Below are 24,440 nucleotides of genomic sequence, written 5' to 3'. Positions count from 1 at the left end.
TTAACAAACAATTGGATTTTTGCCAATCTGATGTGGGGGGACCATTATCTTGGTGGTGTTTTATTTTCGTTTGTCTTACTGAGAGTGAGTTTGAGCAACTCTATGTTTCAGAGCCCTTTGTATTTCATTTTTTGTGTACTCTGTGTGTTCATTGTCCATTCTTCTATGATCTTTTTCTGATCAGTTTCTAAGAATTCTTTATGTAGCAGGATAACTAACATTTTGTGTGTTTCATGATTTGCAGAGGTTCTCCTCCCAGTTTATTGTTTTCTGTTGAGTTTATTTATGGGGACTTCTGCTGTGCAGATCTTTTTTCTTTTTATATAGTTGAATTTATCAGTGTGGTCTTTATGCTTCTAGATTCTTAGTCATAGTTCACATTTTTCGCATTTAAGTCTTTTGGAATTTATCCTAGTATGAGGCATGGATAATATAATGTATTGATAGTCATAGGGAAATTGGTTTGCAGTTTTCTTTGTGTGTGCAGTCTTCATCAGGCTTTAGTTTCAATGTTATGTGTCCTTCCAAGAAAGAATTGTGAAGTTTCCTTTTTTATAATGCCCTGTAATTTTTTTAAAAAGCAGCTTTATTGAGATGTAATTCACATACCATTATGATTAACCCATTTAAAGCGTACAATTCAATGATATTTAATATATTCAAAGATATGTGCAGCCATCACTACAGTTGATTTTAGAACATTTTCATCACTTCCAAAAGAAACTGTTCCCTTTAGCTATCACTTTCTACTCCTCATGACAACTCTCCAGCCCTAAGCAACCACTCATCTACGTTCTGTCTCTAGATTTCTGTATTCTGGATGTTCATGTGAGTAGAATCATATGATATGCACATGAGTCTAAAATTTTTGGCTTTTTATTCAGGGTCTTTTTAACTGGCTTCTTTCACTTAACAATGTTTTCAGGTTCATCCATGTTACAGCATGTATTAGTACTTCATTCCTTTTTATGGCCAAATAATATTTCACATTTTTGTCCCTTTGTTGATGTACATTTGGATTGTTTCCACCTGTGGCTATAATGAATAATTCTTGTGGAAGACATTCGTGTAAGTATTTGAGTATTCAGTTCTCTTGTGTGTATACCTAGGAGTGGAATTGCTGAGTTATATAGTAACTCTATGTTTAATTGTTTGAGAAACCGCTAGACTGTTTTCCAAAATAGCTGTACCATTTTACCTTCTCACCAGTAGTGTATGATGGTCCCAGTTTCTCTGCATCCTTTCCAACACTTGTTATTCTCTGACTTTTTGATTCTAGCCATCCTAGTTGTGTAAAGTGGCATTTCATTGTGGTTTTGACTTGCATTTCTCTGATAACTAATGATGAGCATCTTTTCATGTGCTTATTGGCCCTTTATATAGCTTCTTTGGAGCAATGCCTGTTTATATCCTTTGCCCACTTTTTAGTTGGGTTATTTGTCTTTCTGTCATTGAGTTTTAAGGGGTTTTTTATTACTATATATATTTGAGATATTAAACCCTTATCAGATATATGATTTGCAAATATTTTCTCCCATTCTGTGGGTTGTCTTTTCACTTTCTTGATGATATCCTTCAAAGCACAAAAATTTTTAATTTTGATGATGTCCAATGTATTTTTTCTTTTGTTGCTCATGCTTCTGATGTCATATTTAAGAATCTTGCCAAATCCCAGGTCATAAAGATTCATCCCTAATTTTTTCCTAAGAGTTTGATAGTTTCCCTGGGTCTTTGATCCATTTTGAGCTAATTTTGTTATGATGTGATTCAAGAATCCCACTTCATCCTTTCGCATATGGCTATCCAGTTGTCCCAATACCATTTGTTAAAAAGACTGTCTGCCCCCAATTCAATGATCTTGGCCCCCTGGGTGGAAATCAGTTGACCGTATGTATAGGTTTATTTCTAGACTTTCAATTCTATTCCATTAATTTATGTCTATCCATGTGCCACTACCACACTGTTTTGACTACCATTGGTTTGTAGTAAGCTTTGAAATCAGAAAGTGTGAGTACTCCTTTTTTGTTCTTTTTTTTAAAGATTGTTTTGGCTATACTAGGTCCCTTGCAATTCCATATGAAATTTAGAATCAGCTTGTCAATTTCTACAGAGAAGTAAGCTGAGATTCTGACAGGAAATGCATTGAATCTGTAGATCAATGGAGCAGTATTACCATCTTAACAATGTTAAGTCTTCTGATCCATGAACATGGGATGTTTTTCCATTTATTTAAATCTTCTTTAATTTCTTTCAACAATGTTGTGTGGTTTTCAGAGCATAAATTTTACATTTCTTTTGTTAAATTTATTCCTAAATATTTTATTCTTTTTGAAGCTTTTGTAAATGGAATTGTTAATTTGGGGGGGGGGGGTTGTTCGTTGCTAATGTATAGAAATGCAACTGAATTTTGTATTGATTTTGTATCCTGCAACTTTGCTGAACTTGTTTTTTAGTTCTGATAGTTTCAAATTCCTTAGGATTTTCTATGTAAAAGATACGTTATTTGCAAATAGAGATAATTTCTTCTGTTATAATCTAGATGCCTGTATTGCTTTTTCTTTGCTTATTTCCCTGACTAGAAGCTCTAGTAGGGCCAGCCCGGTAGCGCACCGGTTAAGTGTGCACATTCCACTTCGGCGCCCCGGGGTTCACCGGTTCAGACCCCAGGTGCGGACATGGCACTGCTTGGCAAGCCATGCTGTGATAGGCGCCCCACATACAAAGTGGAGGAAGACGGGCACGGATGTTAGCTCAGGGCCAGTCTTCCTCAGCAAAAGGAGGAGGATTGGCAGCAGATGTTAGCTCAGGGCTATTTTTCCTCAAAAAAAAAAAAAAGCTCTAGTAAAATGTTGAATATAACTGGCAAGAGAAGACATCATTATTTTGTTATTTGTTCTTTCTGTTCATGAAACTTCCATTAATGCTTGTTTTGTAATGAGATGTGCTAGCAACAGATTCTCTCCATTTTTGTTTTTCTGGCAAAGACTTTGTTTCCCCTGTTGTTTTGAAAGATTCTTGCTTGACAGTTTTTTGGGGTTTTTTGAGCACTTTGAATAGATTATCCTACTGCCTGCTGGCCTTCATTGTTTCCACTGTGAAGTCAGTTGTTAATCTCAGTGCAGTTCCCTTGTAAGTGATGTTGCTTTTCTCTTGCTGCTTTCAAGATTTTCTCCTTGTCTTCGACTTTTAGCATTTTTAGTATGATGTATCTGTTTGTGCATCACTGTGTTCATCCTATTTGGAGTTTGTTGAGCTTCCTGGATGTGTAAGTTATTGCTTTTCAATAAATTTGAGACATTTCAGCCGTTATTTCTTTGAATATTTCTTCTTTATTCTGTTTCTTCCTTTCGGTAGTTCCAGTACAAGTGTGTTGGTGCACTTAATGGTGTTCCACATTTCTCTGAAGCTCTGTTCATTTTTCTTCATTCTTTTTTCTCTCCATTCTTTGGCTTGCATAATCTCTATTGATCTATTTTCAAATTTGCTAATTCTTTCTTCTGCCAGTTTGAAAGCCAATCTACTTTTGAGCCCCTCTAGTGAATTTGCTATTTCAGTTATTATACTTTTCAACTCCAGATTTTCCATTTAGTTCTTTTTTGTAATTCCTATTGCTTTATTAATATTCTCGATTTGATGCAGCTTTGTCACCATACCCTTTTACTTCTATAATCATGTTTTCCTTTAGTTCTGTAAACATATTTGTGATAGCTACCTTGAAGTTGTTTTTGTTTGTTTTTTTTGTGAGAAGGGTTAGCCCTGAGCTAACATCTGCTGCCAATCTTCTTCTTTTTTGCTTGAGGAAGATTAGCCCTGAGCCAACATCTGTGCCAGTCTCCCTCTATTTTGTATGTGGATCGCCACAACGGCGTGGCTGCCGTTGAGTGGTGTAGGTCCACTCCCAGTAACCGAAACCAGAATGCCAAAGTGGAGCGCGCCGAATTTAACCACTAGGCCACTGGGGCTGGCCCACCAGATTTGATTTGAATTATCTTTAGAGGGGCCGTTTGAAGAGATAATCTGATATTTAATTCTATTTAGATTTCTTTTTTGTTAAACCTGACATCTGATTGCTCTCACAGGCAGTTTCTGTTGCCTCCTTTTTTCCCAGTGTTTGGGTCATATTTTCCTGTTTACATGCCTTCTAATGTTTTTGTTGGAAACTGCACATTTTTGGTATTTATATTGATATTTTAGATATTTGATATTAGATATTGTACTTGGGTACTGGTCTTCCCCTGGCCCCCCCACCCCAGATTTGTTGTTGTTATTTGCTTGGTTATTTGTTTTTTAGTTACTAGATCAATTATTTTAGCAGTTAAATCTCTGATGTTGTTCCTCAGGGAGGTACAGCTCTGTGTATGCCCACAGTCATTCTGAGATGACAGTGATGTTGGTATGGCTCTCTTCCTCTTCTTCCCTGACCACACCCAGCCATTAAAACTCTAATAACTGATTTCTCTATTGTTTTCAACAATGCCCTGGAGCATAAATTGCTCTACAAACCAAATTTTGGCTTCTTTGAAGTAATAGTTTCAGAAGTCTATTTTTGATATTCGTTCTGACCACAGGAGAGTTCTTCTCAGCTTCCCTATTCCTCAGTTCTCTCCTGCAAACTATCTGGCTATATTCTAGAATGTGTCTTTGTTAAATCCATGAATCTCCTTCCAGTTGCTTTTCATCACATCCTCCATTATTCTTGACAGTGCCCTTAGGCTTGAACTTCATGCTCTCTGACAAATGAAGTCAGTCGCTTTCCAAAGAGCTTAGGAGCTATCTGTTCTATGACCTGTTTCTACTCTCACACAGCTCTGGAGCTCTTGGGATAGGGTCAGTGGCAAGCTTCTTTCTGAATGACTCCTCAGCTCTAGGAGCTGAGCACTCAGTGAAGGTATGAGCGGGAGGATGAGCAGCCGCGTGAGATCCTCCAGATTTGCTTGTCTTGGTGGTAGAGCCACTGCCTCACAAGCCAGGGCAATGTTGATCAAAACCTCAGTATTCTCAGCAGTGCCATGCCCAAGGTAGAGCCTTTATTCCATAAATTGGGGCCTGGGCAGAAGAAGGGAGCCCCCACGTCTTGATTGCACTTTTCTGGGACTTAGCCTTAGCAAAAGGTACATAGGGGCAGGATGAGATAAGCTGAAGTCCTACTGCTCCTCAGAAGAAAGCCCTCCATCTGGGAGCTGGAGTAAGAGGAAGCCCTGTGTTCTTGATTGCAGCAGTCCGAAGAGAAGTCTTTGCCTTACTTGGGGGGAAGGAGGTATGGGTCTTAGTTTAAATACTGCAGATCTTGCCTTTTTTTTTTTTTTTTTTAAGGAAGATTAGCCCTGAGCTAACATCTGTGGCCAATCTTCCTCAGCAAAGAGGAATATTGGCCCTGAGCTAATATCCCTGCCCATCTTCCTCTACTTTATATGTGAGATGCCTGCCACACCATGGCTTGATAAGCAAACCCCAGGCCGCTGAAACAGAGCACACGAACTTAACAGCTATGTCACCAGGCTGGCCCAAGATCTTGTCTTTCTTACCAAACTTTTCTACATATTCTTGAATAGATGTTTCTTAATTTTCCTTGGGACTATTTCCAGAGTTTTTTATTGGTTGTTCTTTTATCATTTTCACCATTCTCATTGGGTCGGTGGATTAGCAGAGCTCCTCATGCTCTCTTGTCAAAACAGATCTCTGGATGGTTTTTGTTTGTTTTTAATTGAGATATAATTGACATATAACATTGTATTAGTTTTAGGTATACAACATAATGATTTGATATATGTATATATTAGATGATTATTACCCCAATAAGTTTAGTTAACATTCATTATCACACAGTTACAAAAATTTTTTTTCTTGTGATGAGAACTTTTAAGAGAAATGGTTTAAAATATGTTGGAATTGTCTTCTTTTTAAAGGATTATAGAACTGTCCTGTGAAACTATCTGGGTTGCTGTTTTTTGGCAAAGGGGGAGGAGCTCTTAAAAATTTGTTTTGACAAAATTTGTCTCTTTAGGTAGGTCTCTTTTCTGAGGTCAATTTCGATAAAAACTATTTTTCTAGAAGATGATCTATTTGATCCAGATTTTCAACTTATTTGCATATGACTGAGCAAAGTAGTTTCTTATGATTCCCTTAATTTTTTTCTCTTTCTGTAGTTATTTCTTTGGGGGCTTCTTTTTGCGTGCCTTAAGCATTATTGTAATTCGTTAATGAGATAATACTAGAAATCATTTTCCCCTACAACTTCACTATTTATGATTTATTATAATCAGAATTTCTTAATTTCTACAATAATACTTTTATTCAATCTTGCTATGTATTAGGTACTTTACAATTTTGATTTATTTAATCTTCACAATAGCCCTTCTAGGTATATACTAACGGTATGTTTATTTTATGAATGAGAAAGCTGAGTCATAGAGATCAAATAATTTGCCTAATTATACCTGGATGTCATATTTTTAACTTATTTGTTGACTACAAGAAATTTAAGATTATTTAAGGCTATTAAATATATTTGTTTGTTTTCTAATGTCTTAACCTAAATCACCATCCAAAAAAGTAATAAAATTTTAAGTTGTCTATGGCAATATATTCTATCCCATGAATTATTTCAGTGAAGTTAATGGTGGAAAAAGTTTTACCAAAAATTTCCTTACTCAGTTAATAATTATGAGTACTTAAATTTAAAGTTAGCATGAGAGATTTCTTTTAAATGGGGTTTTTACATTTGGAAAGTCAATGTACCAATTATAACATTTAAATAAAATTTTTGAAAAATGTAAAAAAACTTCATAACATCACTACCCTAACATTTTTATTTTATTTTTACATATTGCCTTCAAATTCTTATCCACATGCATATTTCATGTAGGTGCAATAATAATGTATGCTTTATTTTGTATTGACAAAGTGAGCTGTTAAAAATACTTTTTTAAAAAGTCACTTTAGAAATAAACGTTCAAAAAGAAAATGTTCTTGCTCTTTATAGTTCTCACCAGCCTTTATAATTTAAGAGGTTAGAGAAACCTTTGGTGTAGTTGGGAATATATAAAAGCTACATTAACTTTTGTTTTTGACTTCTTATTCTAATCCTCTCATCCCAAGTATTTGCATGGAACAGATTATTTGTCTATGAAAGTTCAGGTCAGTGGCTAATTTGGTTTGAAAGCTCTTATATCACATGATCTTAGACAAAAGATTGGGTTTTTCTAAGAACTTGTTAATAGCTTCTGTAGTGTTTTAATTGTATTCCTAAATGAGAGAAATTATGAAAGATAGGAATTTAAGGAATAAAAATTTAGAGTTTCATCAATATGGAAAAAAGCTGCTCTTTAAGGAGGACTGAGTAAATGTGTGTAACTGCTGCCCTCTTGGGTTGGTATAAGGCACATGTTTTTAAAAATAATTTGTACTGAGATTTATCTTTCTTCTTTTAAAGGTGTTAAAATCATCACACAACAAGTTCAACCAAGTAAAATCTTACCCAAACCAGTAACAGCAACTCTGCCCACCAGTAGCAATTCCCCTATTATGGTGGTTAGCAGTAATGGTGCAATTATGACAACTAAACTGGTAACCACTCCTACTGGTAAGTTTTCTTGAGCATGAGTCTGTTCATTCATCATATATTCATTGAGTAATTTCTCTGACCAGCAGTGTGCTTGACAGTGGAGATTAATGAGACAATTCTTCAAAGAGGCCTTTCTTGACGTCCCCCACCCCCCCAACTGAAATTAGCCCTCTTTCATTGTTATCACAGTCCTCTGTTCTTTTCCTTTATAGCATGTACTACAATTTCTAATTATTTAGCTACTTGTTTGTTGATTTGTTGAATGTTGTTTACCTTATTAGACCATGAGCTCCATGAGGATAAAGGACCATGTCTGTTTTATTCACCATATATATGCACAGCTAGTCGGGTTTTGTTGTATGAATGAAAATATAGTCCCAGCCCACAAGGATCTCACTCTGATTAGGTTGAGAGTGTGTTACATTACAGTATAGTAATAAGCATTACTCAGACTGAGGGAGGCACAAGATGCCATTTTGCCCAGATGTGAGAGCAACCATGCTATCTTCAAGGAAGTGACGGTTTAGAACATTTTAAATAGTACCACCCTCTGTGACCTTGAGCTGGTTACTTAATCCTTCTAAATCTTTTACCTTGTCATTTAATTGGGATAATAATACCTATACCGTAAAGTTATCGTAAGTATTAAATGAAATCAGGTATGTAAAGTGCCCAGCAGAGAGCTCAATAGCTATTGCTACTAATTAAAATTAGAATTAGCCATTAGCAATATTTTAAATTTGTATAACTCTTACCAAACTTATTAAAGAGGGTCAGTATTTAGATGATAGACTCTAAATAGTGAAAAATGATACCTGTTTCAAGTTTACAAGCTATTGTCTATTGTCCAGTATGTAAAGGTCTGTATAAACATTACACTTAATCTCCCTTGGGCTTTAGTATCTCCATTTTCAGTGACAAAACAGAGACGTTGAGCAGGTTGCCCAAGGTCACACTGCCAATAAAAGAACTGGGATTTGAACTCAGATTAAACTGTGTGCATTCACATTATTTTGCAACCATCCAGAACTTTTTCATCTTCACAATCTGAAACTCTGTACCCACCAGATAGTAACTCTCCATTCCCAACTTCCCCCAGTCCCTGGCAATCACCATTCTACTTTCTGTCTCTATGCAAAGCCTGTGCTTTTAAAACACTGTTATTCTTGTATTAAATCTATCATACTTCCCCCAAAACTTTCCTCCATTTGGTACAAAGGTAGTAGTAAAAAGTAATAATGTATCTATGCTTATGTATTTATATTAAGGTGTGTTTCTATTTTTAAAAGAAAAGCTTAAGTTGAATTTTTCAGTTTAATTCGGTTGATTCAAACTGTGTATCTTTATAGTGTATTTACTTTGCAGTAGATTTTTTTCTGATTCAGCTGTATTTGTAACCAATTTAAACTAATGCTACTTAATGTTCTTCCCCTCCTCCCTTTTTTGGGTAGTGATTATATTTTAAAACAGTGAATAACTTGCTAAAAGCATTTTTGGGGGTAGGGAGTTGTTGAAAATTGTTATCAGTGACCTCTGAATCTAATGATCATGAAAAAATTTTTTTCAGTTGAAGAAGGTGTTATCTTAGTCATGTTCATTCTCCCCAAGAGTAGTAATTCTTAGTTTAGGAATAATATTTCTGAGTTACTAGATTTGTAGGAAACTACAACAGGCTCATCTGGTTAGTTTTTAATTCCTGTTTGGGAAAAGAAAAACGTTCTAGAAATACTGGGGAAGAGTGTAAAATCCTTTGAGAGACATAAGGAAAAATAACGGGTCAGTTAAAGTTGAGGAAATATGTAAATAGTGAACTTTTTAGGCTACAGAGAAATATTCCTGGCAACTCTTGGCAGCTTCAACTTTAATCTCTAGTAAAATGATGGAATAACTCTTTAAAAGATGGAAATATATTTAGAGGGTAGCAGAGTACAAAACAGTAAAAGTTTATAAAACTTCAGGCAAACAATACCGTGTTATTTGCTGAGTGCTGACATTGGGTTTGGCACTGAGATAGCATAAAACAGATGCAGAAACCTTAAAATCTATAACAGAAATATCTAAAATGCTCTGGCAGGACAGATGATTAAATTTAAGTTTCTTTTGGCATAAAACTAGTAGAAGAAGGGTAGTAGAAGAAGGGAACAGAGTTATACTTTTTCTTGGGGTTAGTAATTTGATGCAACACATCACAAAATTTTATGTGTAAAATTAATTCAAACTGACTTGGCTGTAGTTCTTGCTATGTGCATTGAAAACTGGCTGTAAATTGTTACTTAATGTCTTGACACCTTGAAATTCCATTTTCAAGTTAGGCAATGTAGATTACATTGAATTATAGTTAAACTGTATAAATTGTCATTCTTATGTAAGTAATGACAAGTTTTTCTTTTTGGCTTTTCCCTTTTTATAGGCACACAGGCAACCTATACCCGGCCAACAGTGAGCCCATCCATAGGTCGGATGGCTGCAACCCCTGGAGCTGCAACCTATGTGAAAACTACCAGTGGTAGCATCATTACAGTAGTACCCAAATCATTAGCTACCTTGGGGGGCAAGATAATTAGCAGTAATATAGTTTCTGGTAGGTATATACAAAATATGTTAAAGGTATAGGTGACCAGTAAGAGGAAAAAAACATTTCACTTTTGAAGGATTCTGTTCGATCTCAATTTTCTTCTTAGAAATCTAGAGCTTTGTTTTTAGCCCTGACATTTAGTAATCAAGTATAGTTTTTCAGTTCTGGTATTAAATCTTCACATATTAAGCTTTTGATAGTTTTAACATAGAAAGAACATTTAGTTGCTTTTAATCAGAATGGAAAGATTATGGTTTACATTTGCATAGAGATTTTTCATTTACAAAATATTCTCCCATTTGTCAATCCATTCAGACATCATAACTCTAAAATACTTGGTATAATCCTCAGTTTCCAGACACAGACAGATTTAAGTTTGGAGAGATGAAATCAACCTAAGACCACAGAAGCTAGATAGTGGCAGAATTAGTATTTATTCATCCAAATATATCTGAGGGACTATATCTCATAATTTCAATTACTAATGTCACTTTAGCTTATTAAAAATAAAAATACTTGAATATATTTATTTGCTTTTCACCATTTATATTGACTGTTTACTTTTTAAAAATACTTTACTTGGCTAGTGAAGGCTAGTATTTATCGGTATTTTAGAACCCTACCTAATTTTTATTGGCTCATTAATTCCTGCAGTATTTGGATTGTGGACCCTGAAGTGGAATGTTAACATTGCATCCGTTTTCGTTGATTATTATTTTTTAATTAAAATGATGTAAATAATCTCTGATCAGGCAAGCCCTGTGGACTTTGTCTACTATTTTTGTAGACTAGCCGTATTTTGTATGCCCCAGGTGAGTTGTTCTAACATTTTAAAGTGAAAGGATTGAAGTTCCTGGCAGTAATATGATGTTGCTGATAACTCAGGGAGTGAAAAAAAACAAAGCAGGGCATGGTATTGGCATAAAGCTCTATATTTAAAGCTGCTAATTTTGGCTCTACTTTTAAATGTAAGTGAGAAAATCCAACATTTGCCAAATGAGGAGGGTGAAACCAGTAGGGAAAGAATCATCATACTCCAGCTTTTAAGAGGATATTTTAAATAACACAGTTAAAACTCAAATTATAATTTATTACCTGACAATATCTTTAAATAGTAAAGAGCAGATACTAAAACATTTTTCAAAAAGTCATCATGTTTTTCATTTGTACGTAGTTTTTTATGACCATAAGAGTTTTTCTTTACTTATATATGAATTCATAATACCATATAGCTTGAAAGAATGTCTAGATGTCGCAAGGTCTCTGTTTTCAGAGCTTATTTATGATTTAGTTGCTTTGTACCAGGGTAGAGCAATACCAGCAAGCACGTTTTCCTAGAATCAAAGAGGTGGTGAGATATATACCCTACACATGTATGCATTTTATCCACCTTTGTATTTAAATATAAAGCAACTCATGATTAGTTGCTGTTTCAAGTGTCTGGATGTAAATGAGAAGAGTTCTTAAACTTTTCCAGCACTGTAAGGTATACTTGACACACAGCTGAAACAACTTTATTCAGAATTGCAGGGAGTTCATTTTGTCTCTACCTCTGCTTCACTGTTTGACACTTTTATTCTAAAGAAATTCTCTCATTTCCGACTGCTGTAAACTGATCTTTATGTTACATGTCAATATATTTTATAAGGACAGTTCTCTTAGAATATCTCCATGATACTGGGATTATAGGTTAGTTTATTAGTTTTCACAGTAGTTTCACTGGTTGTCTATTCACAGTAAACTGGTAAGCCTGGTTGGATAAATTTAAACAGTTTTCTGCCTTCATCCATGATCAGATGCTGGATTCTAGAGTCTGTGCCCCCTGCCCTCAACAAAAAAGAAGTGCTTTTCTTAAAGTACACTCAAGCATCTAGCTCTAAGAATAAGGCTTTAAAAAAGAAAAAATCCCTCATTGTGGGGAATTTGGAAAATACAGAAAGGTACAAAGAAAATTAAAAATTTATAATTTTCACCATCCAGAGAAATATGTTAAAATTTAAGTGTAATATTTCCATTTAGTCCTTTTTCTATTAATTTTTTTGATAAATGTGTGTATATATTTTTTAAAATTAAGTTGAGATTTAACCTAATCAGTTATCCTTTTTTCATATGATAATATTATTTCCCATTCCACTAAATGTATTTTGAAACCTCCCCTGACCCCACTTAATGGCTACGCAGTGTTCCCTCATACGATGTACCATGATTTAGCCATTTTCTCATTGTTGAATGTTTTAGGTTGCTTAGAATTTTTTTGTCGTTAGAAATAATCCTGTGATGAACATCATTATACATAAATTATGTGAAGTTCTTCCTTCGTATAATATCCTAGAAGGCAAGTTCATGCTTCCAGAGTGCTTTCTAGAAAGGTCAGGTTTTTCTTTTTATTAGAGTAAGCAATTAAATGGAAGGCCTGACTGTTTTTGCAGTTATTTAACTCAGTCGAACAGAACTATCAGATATGTAAATTTTTTTGTGAGCTTCATTGAGGATTGGTTAAAGAATCATGCCTGTTTATATAAGCAGAAGATTGGCTCCACCAGAGATGAACTGATTGTCTTGCCTCTAAGGACATGAGAACCTGTGACAATGGCAAGACTTGATTTTGATTCTCTTGATCTTAGTACAGTGTCCAGGCAAGGAGCTAGTGTTTATATATTTTTCATTCATTCATTCGCTCATTCTTTGAGCAAAGCAATGTAAAACATTACCCAAAAGACCAGGATTGTCAGAGTGATTTAAGAATCTGTGAATAGTAAAATCTAGGCCAGTAAATTTGCATTCTTTAAGCCTCCCTGCCATGATGCTCAGACTTTTATGGGCATCTTATTTTTAAGTAGGAATCTCTGAAATGCATCAGTATCATAGCCCATGATCCAAATGTGATTCACAGTTATTTGCACCCATTGTATCTTGACTCTTTGTAAGTAAAGACTGTATGTAGAGGTGGGTTCTTTGCTATGGTATAAAGCAGACACTGGGCTGGTTGCTGTGATACCTAGGGATGCACATGTGCTGCATTCTCTGCCCTAAAGAATGCTAAACAAATGGACTTGTGTATCTTCTCTTCTAACATGAGAACTGTAGACTGAATACTATGGAAGCACAGAGGAAGACCTTTTTAAAAAGATGAGTAATATGTCTTTCTTCAATATAACATAGGTATCACCTGAGATACAGAAACATTCTCACTGGAATTTTAGACTTTTATAATTTGCTGATTCTCGTCATAAATTGTATTCTATTTTAATATAATGCTGTACTTACTTTTCCTCATGCTGTGCCTTTTTCTTCTGTTTTCTAACAGTCCCCCCTCCCCAATTTTGTTAAGCTGATAAACTTGGTTTGCACCTGTCTCGTAAATTGACACACGTCTGTCATGGAAATGATTAGACATTTTCGTAGATATAATTCACTTGTTAAGCAAGTTTTGTCCAAAAAGTAGTCCTAGAGTTAAAGCATAGTTTACATTTTCTTGAGGTAGTTTTTAATGTTTACTTTCTAAAAACACTTTTTTATTAACCAAATATTTGGTGAGGCTGCATTATCAAAGGAGGCATCATAATCGCATATGAGGGTTTGGAATTAATTAAGAGTTAAAGTTGATTTTTGTTTTTGTGGCTCTTAACAGCTCACTATTCAGGGACTAAAGGTAAAGTGGAAAAACATTTAGAAGCTGTTCTATGGATAAAAGTGCTTTTTTATGTAACCTGAGTGTGTTACCATGGGCTAGTGAGACGTTAGATGACGGCAGATATAAAGATATTTTAACAAGATTGCCAAAAACTGACATATAATTAGAATATTCTTATTCTTAGTACAATCTTATTTCTAAAACTCTAGTAAGAAATGCTAAGATTTTCCAGTAGAAAATAATAGAATTTTAATTTTTCTTCTTGAGAATATATTAATCAGTCCTGTTTTTAATGAGTAGCTGTTTTGTGCTTAGTCATCTGATAAATGATATGCAAGCCTATAAAAGAAAAATGACTTGCCTGTTTTCGTAGACAGAGGAAATTACAGGCACAAAAGTAGCATTGAGATTGGTATCCTCAAGCACCAATGTGGAAACCAGCACACTGAAGGAGAGGTATCTGGATAATCCTCAAAATTAAAGTCTGACAGAACCTGGAAAGCTAAGCAGAGGAGTTTGGGTTTTGTGTGGTTGGTAATAGGAAGCCGTATAGTAAAGAAGTTACTTGTTAGACTAGAGTTCATGGTGTGTATTGTGGAGTAGGAACAAATAAGATAAAATTGGTAGATTAAGGGCCAGATCATAAAGGATTTTGAAACTCAAGAGGGGAAGTTAGAACTAGGGGATTACTATAGGGATTAGGAAGTTACAACAGAGATTAGGAAGGTTTTTGACCAGTTTCACATGTTCTGGGTTCTTGACATGATGAAATTAGTTTTTTTAGGATGTTTGATGTGACAGAGACCATCAGAGCTATTTGCATGATAGAGGAACTTGAAATAGAAAATATGGGAAGCCAGAAAAGATGAGGGTCTGTCTGTTGAGTTGACATGGGTAAAATTTTGAAAGAAGACATAGGTTGGTGACAAATTGAGTTCATTCACATACTCATTGAACAACTATTACTGAGTAATTGCCATATACTATGTGCTAAGCACTGAGTAATCAGTGACATGAAAAGATACAGTGTGGAGCTCAAGGGGCTTTCATTTTGTTGGGGATACAGAGAGTGAAGAGAAGGCGAGAATCAGAGATTTGCGTAAGGATTTCCAAGTTGGACAATTAGAAGAATATAAGGTATAACTTTGATAGGTAGGTAGATTTGATAGGTAGAAGAGAAGTACATTGTGGAGGGATGTGGGAAAGAGGGTGAGATAATATGTTTGAATCAATAGATAATGGATCTACTAAGTAGATCTCAATGGTTGAAAATGTAAATTTATAAATTAGAGTGTCACCTCAGACTGCCCCGAGTGCTGCAAGTCACCAGAGTGCACGTTTAATCTGTGAGTGAGTGTTTGTTTTGTCTTTTTTGATCACAGACAAAAATACATGGCTTATTTATTTTCATACATTTTCTCCAGAGTGTAGTGTTATGTGAATTTTGATAAGTATTTACCTCTTTCTTATGTTCTTTTTTTGAAGAGTTTCACCATACCACTAGTCACATAGATATAATACTGGGTTTAGGGGAAATACTTGTCATGGAATCGAGATTCTGATTTGTTCCAATTAAGTAGTCAGGAGAAAAATATTGATGGGGAAACTAATAGTGATATTTTTAGATTCTCAGTTTGCTGTGTAGGTCCTCAGGTTCCAGAAAGATGACTGCTGCAAGATTCAATTCTTCTTAATGTTCTCTCATTCTGGGACAACTTGTAATTTACGATTCCAGGCCTTCATTTTCATCCTCATGACAGCCTTCACGTCATCTAGGGATGACTGACTACATGTATTAACTGTGTACAACATAAACAGAAATAACCAAATATCACTAGTCCTTAACTCAGGCCTCCTTTTCTCCCCCCTTCTCTAAGGAACGACTACCAAAATCACTACAATCCCAATGACTTCCAAGCCCAATGTGATTGTTGTGCAAAAGACTACAGGAAAAGGAACGACCATTCAAGGCCTCCCGGGCAAAAACGTTGTCACAACATTGCTAAATGCTGGAGTAAGTAAGAGCTTGAACTGCAGACTCAGCAATCCGTTGAGGATTTTAAAGACCAGCTATCCAAATATTTGCCTAAGGACTTCCTAACCCCGTAATGGCCAGAATGGCTTGGTTTACCACTACTGTGATGTAATAACTGTAAAAACACCACCTATTGATGCCGTTTTTCACAGTAATTTCTAAAACATGTTTTTCATAGCTAGGTTGCTTATAAGCATGGTTTAGATGTTTGGCTTGGTCCAGATGACGGATGCCACTGCCTTACCTACAGGAAGATCTCTGTTAGAGGACAGTTTTATTCCTGCTTATGGCCAGTAGATACCAACGTAGTATTTGGCTAAGGCTGAGCAAAGAGAAATATTTGGGAGTAAGACTAAATTAATTGACAGGGATTTGTTACTTTTCAGTTTTATCTCTTTGAGCTAGTAAAAAAAAATAACAGATTCATTTATAGTTCTGAAGGCAGTTGTTAAGAGGTTTGGAGTTAGACAAACCTGGTTTTTGTCTCTCAGTATAGTAGTTGTTTGACTTTGGCTTATTCAACTTCTCTCATCTGTAATTTCTTCATTTGTACTTTGAGGAGGATGATCTCTACCAGTGAGTTTGTTCAGTAACTGGTAGCTCTTTTGAAAGTGCTTAAGACAGTGCCTGGCACATAGGAAGTCCTCAACAAATGGTTTTACTCTTATTGTCATCGTTCTTGGTAATTAATTATTTAGGCTTAGTAATGTCCCTACTTTGCTAGAAAAAAGAATGCTATACTGCATTGTAGATCTCTAGTAGCTTCATAGGCATCATAGTCTTTACAATGTTGGTAGGGCTCCAGCATTCGATTTTTTTCATACGTTGGAAAACATAGATTATTCCTAGCCTGAGTTTACATAGTAAGCCAAAAGTAAAGCCAGGATTAGAATTCAGATTTTCAGAACCCTTTAAAGTCTGGTTTGTAATTTTATAGAACTTGATAAATAAGAGAGGATACCATGTACCCTAGGTCCTATGGTCACATAAATCTCAGAGTCACAAGTGAATACTAGCTGCTAGATATATATCTAGTAGCAATAGTTTGACACAGGAAGTGATAGTAAAACAAGCAGATCACAGTATAACACCATCCTCTTCACCACATATGTGCATGCACCTGTACTCACAACTTGGTCACCTGTGCCTGCTCACACACATGCATTAGAAGAACTTTTTCAAAAAATACCCTGCTAGTTGGTTTTGATCAGCGTTGAATGGGTCATTAAAGTTGGATACGGCCCACCCAGCTATTTAATAGATAGACATGCCCACTTGCAAACTAGCAGCTCTTCGCAAATGAACTTGAGCTGTTTCCAGAAATGCTGCTGTGAAGAGTGTTTAACTGTATTAAAATAAGTAATCACGTGATGGCAGACACTTCATGTTTTCCTTAGATGATTACAGCAGGTAGTTAAACTTGTGATTTTTGTCATCATATTCAGCTCTAAATTCATAGAGTGATTACCTTTTTGCCAGCTCACCTGGGTGCTTGTTTTTACTGGCTGCTAAGTTTAAGTGGCCACACATTTAGATCATAATGACTAAAAATTAAGAAAAACTGATAAGGTGAAAAATTTCAGATCCTTTCTTCTTAATTTTATGGATTTTAATTTTTTTAATTCTAACAATTTAGTAAAATCACTGTATTTTAATTTAATTTAGTTAAGCTCAGGTATTGACTCTATAAATGACCACAGAATAGTGCTTAAGAAAAAGCAGATGAAAATGGAGAAAATGGTGAAAAGTTAATGGGCTTAAGTTATCTAGTTAATAGACTAAAGTGATATTAGTAACATACTAGTAGTAAAATGTGGGAAATGTCCTAAATTTTTCCTTCATAATTTCCCTTGTAACCTCAGAAGGAATGTTAATATTTTTGCTGATTTCATCTCTTGCCCATACTTTTTCACATAGATATTCTGCTGCATATTCTTAGAATTTCATATTTGGGGAACTTAGGAAGTTTATTTTGAAAGTACACATTTAGCTATTGGTATAATGCACATTAGTTTTTTTTTTTATTATATAAATGTTTATTTCAGATAAATTAGAAAATAAAGATGAATATAGGCGAGCAAGACCTATAATACCAACTCTTAGAGATAATTATTCTTAACATTTTAGTATATATTCTTCCACAATTTTCTGACTATTTTAATATGCGTATTCTATGAATGGGACAGAATAATAAATGTTCTTATGTAAGGTAATTTTTAAAAATTCACTCATCAGGAAGTAATGTCTTCTTTGGACAGAAAGTTGGTCAGATGTCTCCTGCGATCATTTCAACTAAGTCTAGGATTTTTGATACTTGATCATTGTACTTTGTGTATAATTTACAGTCCTTTCCTGTCACCCTGGGAAAATCTTTCTGTGATTTTTTTAGTAAAAGGGTAGTTTTTGTCATTTAAATGCATATAAATCTCATATATTTGCCGACTTCAATTTAGGGAGAAAAGACTATTCAGACGGTGCCAACAGGAGCAAAGCCAGCTATTATCACTGCTACAAGACCTATCACCAAAATGATTGTAACTCAACCAAAAGGAATAGGTTCCACAGTACAACCAGCAGCTAAAATCATCCCAACAAAAATTGTTTATGGGCAGCAAGGGAAAACACAGGTATGCAATAAGATATGGTGATTTTTCTTGATTCTGGTATATTTCACATTCCTAAAATTCCAAGGTAGAAATTTGAATGAAAAGATCAGTAATGTTTAAAAAATCAGATTGTTGGGGCTGGCCCCGTGGCCGAGTGGTTAAGTTCACATGCACCGATGCAGGCGGCCCAGTGTTTCGTTGGTTTGAATCCTGGGCGTGGACATGGCACTGCTCATCAAACCACGCTGAGGCAGTGTCCCACATGCCACAACTAGAAGGACCCACAACAGAGAATATACAACTATGTACTTGGGGGCTTTGGGGAGAAAAAGGAAAAAAATAAAATCTTTAAAAAAAAATCAGATTGTTAAAAGTTATGACTGAAGGTCTGTATCATCTATTTTCAAAACCTGTGTTTCTTTTTTCAGTACTTCTTTTTTTGATATCTAAATATTTGTGTCATATCATGAGCAAAGATTAGGGAAAAGAATCACCTTGGAATAAAATTTGCTGAAGGTATGTATTGTTACTTGAGAAGTAGATGGTTGAAGGAGGGTGGTAGTTATTCAGAATCTCTCAGAGGAAAATATTTATTTTTTATAAGCTAATATGGCTTTTGATAGCACTTTATTTGCTTATAAAATTTGTTTTACTTGAAACCTAAATAATGGAGAAGCTAGAGGTCTGTTCATTTTTCAACCAATAGAAGATAAGGGAACTTTTCTGGAAATTTGCCTGGGACAGTGAGGCTCAGGATTCATCTTATGTTGCTATCTTATTGTTTATTTGCAGGTGCTTTAACTTCTTTTCTAAGAATATGGTTGAGAAATGCTATCCTAGAATTTTTGTAAAAGATATTAATTTACCTCTAAACTGATAATTTGCCTTTAGAAACAGTTCCCTCAGAATCACAGCTAAATAGTTTATATATCTAAACAAACAAGTTTTGTCATTGGAAATAAGTCCAAATTGCCTTAAGTTTCAACTGTAACAATTTCATTTGCTCCATTATCTAAGTCATAGTATAACCTATGTTTTCATTCTTGAATTCTTGGAAATGGGTGACTAATATAAGAGTCTGAAAAGATTTAGAATCTTGATGGGGAGAAATAAAAAATAAATGTGGTGAGTTAACATTTTTATTCTGTGCACCCAATTGAAGTCACCTCCTAGAGTCCAAATTTTGAAGTGGAATGGTTCAGTTTGAAAATTTTTTCCCATTTCACTTGTTTTTGTATCTATGGTTTTGACCTGCTGGGAGTTGATCTACCACATATTCCATATTGCTTCTGATAGTTATGTAAATCACTATTCCTCTGGGGATTTATTCAAAGATGACTTAGGTCCCAAGCAAGTTTACTTTGTGCAGTTGTGTCAATTAGGAATTTCATCTGGTTACTAATGAAAAGAAACCCAAACAACAGTAGCTTAAACAAATTAGGGTTTGATTTTTATTATGTTACTTAACGTTTAGAGGGAGGAAATCCTGGACTGTTATTTTGTGGCTCAGAAATTCCACTAGGAATCTAGACTTCTTGTGTCTTTCTTTTCTGCCATCCTTAGCTCATGGCTATCATGCTACTATATAGCCTACAGGTTGTAAAATGACTCCTGAAGTCAAAAACAGGAGCAAAGGCTCTTAGCAGAATCATGGCTGTTGCAATCTGGCATGTACCACTTTAAACATTGTGTGTGGCTTGACTATAATTTATTCATAGATTAAATTAATCTTTGATGAACAATGCTATGCCCAAAGCATAATAAACATACAGAATGCTGTTTTCCATGTCAGGAAAATATTAGTTTATGACCTAGAAGTTTAGCATTTTAAATAGTGCTCTAAAATTTAAACTGGGTATATTTCTGCTTTTCTTCTAGGTTCTTATTAAACCCAAACCAGTGACGTTTCAAGCCACAGTTGTTAGTGAGCAAACAAGGCAGCTGGTCACAGAAACATTACAGCAAGCATCCAGGGTGGCAGAGGCTGGTAATTCATCTCTTCAGGAGGGAAAAGAAGAAGCGCAGAGTTACACAGATAGTAGTTCTTCTTCTACGGAGTCCTCCCAAAGTTCCCAAGGTAAGGTCCATTTGACTTCTGATTTATGTAATTACTGCTGACAATAGTGCCCTAGTTCCAAAGTAGTTGTGTCTAGGGATTTCAGACAAATGTGTGCTTTGATTTGTCACTTCTTTTGGTTTTGTTTTCTTTTGTTTGATATGTAAGCAGTGAGCTGAAGTTTTGCTTTTGGTAAGCCTTCCCATTCCTTTTCTGCATGGCATATATTCATCAAGTAATTGGTAACTTGAGATGATGATTTTGACAGAGAGGTATTAGCAAACTGGATAGAACTGTGATTTACCCTGTTTGCTTTGGGTAAGTAGTAGAAGTATGCAAAAAAGTGAATATACTGTTTGCTCGTTGTTGCTGAACCTTGAGAAAGAACCAAGGTAGGCTATAAGTGGGTTGCCCATACATTGCAGTTTGCATGGGACAAGGCCTGGTTTACGTCTCTTCTAGCATAGTTGTTAATATTATTCCCTTTCACTCTCAAAGGTGTGCCAGTTTAGATGATAATTTTATGATTGTCCTAATTATAAGGAAGGAGCTATGAAGTCAGACACCATAGTAGGGAAGCTCTTTGTCCTCAGTGCTGTGTTAATTATGTTGTTCTTCTAGGAAGCCTCTTGAAATAAACTCATGATCGTAAACTTTGAGACCTTCTACAAATCTTGTACTCCTGTGTATCAGTTAGCTTAACCACCCTTATTGTCAGGTGGTATATTTATGTCTATCCTTATACACTCTGATCCATCTAAGCAAAGCTGTTTATCTTCCCTTGATCATTTCTCACTCACTCCATTTCTTCTCTTTACCTCTCCATTCTTCTCTCTGGAGTGCTTTCATAGCACCTTCACCTTTCTAATACAGATTCTTCATATTGTGTAAACATTTATTATTTTAACTCTTCAGAGGAGTCTTCCCAGATTAGTCTTACATGGTTCAAATTGCTGATTACTCAGGTAATTCAATTGGACATTTATTAGTTTATGCTATGTACTAAGCATTGTACTAGACCCTAGAAAGATTGAGTAAAATACAGTTCTTGCCCTGTAGGAGCTTAAAATCCAAAAGAGGGGATTAAAAAAAAAAATACATGTTCTACTTCAGTGTAAGAATTTTATTAGTAATAAACAGAAAAATGCCAAAGACTGAAAGTTCACACTCCAGTGAGAAGACGATAAGAAAGCTTCACAAAGGATGCGGCATTTGAAATGGTTGAAAACTCATCAATTAAAAGTAAATATAAATTTTGATTTTAACAGAAAAACAATATGGTGCTCATTTTAGAAAGTGGATCGTTTTCTTCAGCATATTATCAATGATGGTAGTATTTTCTAAATCACTTTGCTTAGATTCACTTTATCATTCTATATTGATTATGGATCAGTTTATGTGCTAGTTACAGTGGAGTGATGCTTATTCTCTTATTTCTTTTGGAGTTACTGATTTGATATTTATAGATTCCGTTCTTAGTTCAAGACATCAGCTGCTTTTCCTCTTTTATTTTTGTCTGCAGTTTCTTGAATAATACTAGCCTTTTTCCCTTCTTGAAAAATATTTTCACAGTTGTTGTTATTGCTGTCAAGTTGATTCAGACTCCTAGCAACCGTGTATACAGTAGTATGGAACCCTGTCTAGTCTTTTTGTGCCATCCTCTCACCTTCTGGTGCTATATCAGACAGTGCTCCACTGCTCTTCATAGGGTTTTCACAGCCACAGTTTTTTTGGAGCGAGTGGCCATGTCCTTCTTCCTAGTCTGTCCTAGTCTGGAAGCTCCGCTGAAAACTGTCCACCATGGGTGACCCTGCTGGTATTTGAAATACTGGTGGTGTAGCCTTCAGCATCACAGCAACAGGCAGCTGCCACAGTATGACAACCCACAGAAGGGTGGTGTCATTCTCTGACCGGGAAATGAACACAGGCCACAGTGGTGAGAGTGCCAAATCTTGACCACTAGACCACCAGGGCTGGCTATTTTCATAGAAGGCAGGTAAAATGTTTAGCTTGTGAGTTAGTGCTAAAAGGGGGACAAACAATAGATGTCTATATATACATAATCTCAGGTTATCTTTTGAAATTGATAGTCTTTTCCGAGGGGAGCCGTAAGCCAATCATTACTTCCCAAACATGCCATTTCATTAGTGAGTCTTCAGTTTTCATTCTAAGAATGGGGCAAAAGTTTGGCTATTTTTGGAAGTGATTGAGTGTAAGATTTTCTGCTCTTCAATCTGTTATTATACATGCCTTCCTCTATTTTTATTTATTCTGTATCTTTCATCACTTATTACTTCTTTTAAAAATATTCTGTAATACAGAAAAATTTCACAATTCAGAATAGGAATGTCTACTATGGTTAACTATCAAGCCAGTTTTTATAATCTACATTTGCCTCTCCCCCCGCTATCCTTGTATAGCTCCTTAGTACATTCTCACAAAGACAAGAGGCTGGGAATATGTATGCTATGATTTAAAGAGGAAGGGATAAAGGTGTTGGTCAGTCTAAGATCACACTGGTTTGCAAAATATGTGAGGGTCATATCTACTGGGAATGTAAGTACTACATAGCAGTCCGTTTTTCCTTTATATTGCTTGTGTGGTGTTTAGCCCCTGCCCTTTTAGGTAACTTTTTCTTCTAATGTAATTTCAAATTCACGAAAAGGTTACAAGAGTTAAACAAACTCCTGTATAAAGTCTTAGATTCACCACTTGTTTACATTTTTCCCTATTTGCTTTGTTGTTGATTCTCTTTCTGCTCTCCTTTCCTCGGTGTTTATAACTTTTAAGTTTCTTAACCATTTGAGAGAAAGTTGTAGATATCATGTCCTTTACCCCGAAATACTTAAATTTGTAGGTTTGTATTTCTTAAGAGTTAGTCTCTTCATAACTCAAGTACAGTCATCAAAATCAAGAAATTTAACATTAGAATTCTGTAATCTGCAATCCATTCAAATGTCATCAACTGTCCAATAATGTTCTTTATAGTTTTCCCCAGTCCACATTCCAATTCAGGACCATGCATTGCTGTTAGTTGCATTTAATTGCTATTGCTCTTTATTTTCCTTTAACTTGGAATAGTCCCTCAGCCTTTCTTTGTGTTTCTTGATCTTGACATTCTTGAAGAGTATAGATCAGTTACTTTATAGAATATTCTGCAATATGGTTTTGTCTGATGTTTCCTCATGATTAGATTCAGCAGGAATTCCACAGATGGGAGGTTATATCCTTAGTTCTATCTTATCAAGAGGTACATGATGTCAGTTTGTCTCAATATTGATGATGTTAATGTTCATCACTTGGTTAAGGTGATGTTTTCCTGTTTTTTGCATTACAGAGTTACTATATTTCCCTTTGAGATTAATAGTAATTTGTGGGGAAATACTTTGAGACTATACAAATAACGTATTTCTCATCAAACATTTATCTACTAGTTTGAGCATCCATTGATGATTTTCTGAAGTCCATTATTCTTTATACATTTGATAGTTGACATTCTGCTGTAAGAAAGAATTAACCTTTTCTTGACGTCAGATCCTTTTTCTGGCGACTTTCCTTACACAAGTACTGGAATAAGGATGTCTTTTATACCATGGGAATTTCTTGATTCTGCTTGTTGTTTCTAAACTTTCCCCACCTTCTGCCACCCTCAAGAAGGAGCAGTTTAGGCCTATACTTTGTTCCTGAACTGTTGCCTCACAGGCTAGAATAGAGGTTTTCATCTTCACCTGTGACACTTTCCTTGATCACCCTGGGAAGGTTCATCACTCCTTGTACACTATGCTTCCACACTTGCTTTGTACTACCGGCTCTTTTATCATTGATCATTTTATTTTGTACTTTTTGATTGTTGGTTTATTATGTTTTCTTTTCCACTTGGCTACTAACTTCTCAAGAGCAAGGCTCATATTCATCTCTATATATCCACTATTTAGCAAAGAGGTTAACTAGCCTAAGTAGACATTTAGTA

The 24,440-nt window shown here is 35.3% G+C and overlaps 1 protein-coding gene across 50 annotated transcripts in view; it reads left to right on the top strand.

Moving 5' to 3' along the window:
• EMSY (EMSY transcriptional repressor, BRCA2 interacting) overlaps window positions 1–24,440 on the top strand; it is a 98,237-nt gene that overhangs the window by 53,041 nt on the left and 20,756 nt on the right. For all 50 annotated transcript variants that reach the window (XM_070624066.1, XM_070624052.1, XM_070624077.1 and 47 more), the window contains 5 exons: window positions 7,433–7,582; window positions 9,975–10,145; window positions 15,651–15,787; window positions 18,262–18,435; window positions 20,293–20,491. In XM_070624066.1, coding sequence (XP_070480167.1) covers window positions 7,433–7,582; window positions 9,975–10,145; window positions 15,651–15,787; window positions 18,262–18,435; window positions 20,293–20,491 — 831 coding nt within the window. The remainder of the gene's footprint in view (window positions 1–7,432; window positions 7,583–9,974; window positions 10,146–15,650; window positions 15,788–18,261; window positions 18,436–20,292; window positions 20,492–24,440) is intronic.

This window comes from Equus przewalskii, chromosome 6, assembly GCF_037783145.1.
Source record: "Equus przewalskii isolate Varuska chromosome 6, EquPr2, whole genome shotgun sequence".
In the NCBI taxonomy this organism is placed as follows: domain Eukaryota; kingdom Metazoa; phylum Chordata; class Mammalia; order Perissodactyla; family Equidae; genus Equus; species Equus przewalskii.
This window is presented reverse-complemented; position numbering and strand designations above follow the sequence as displayed.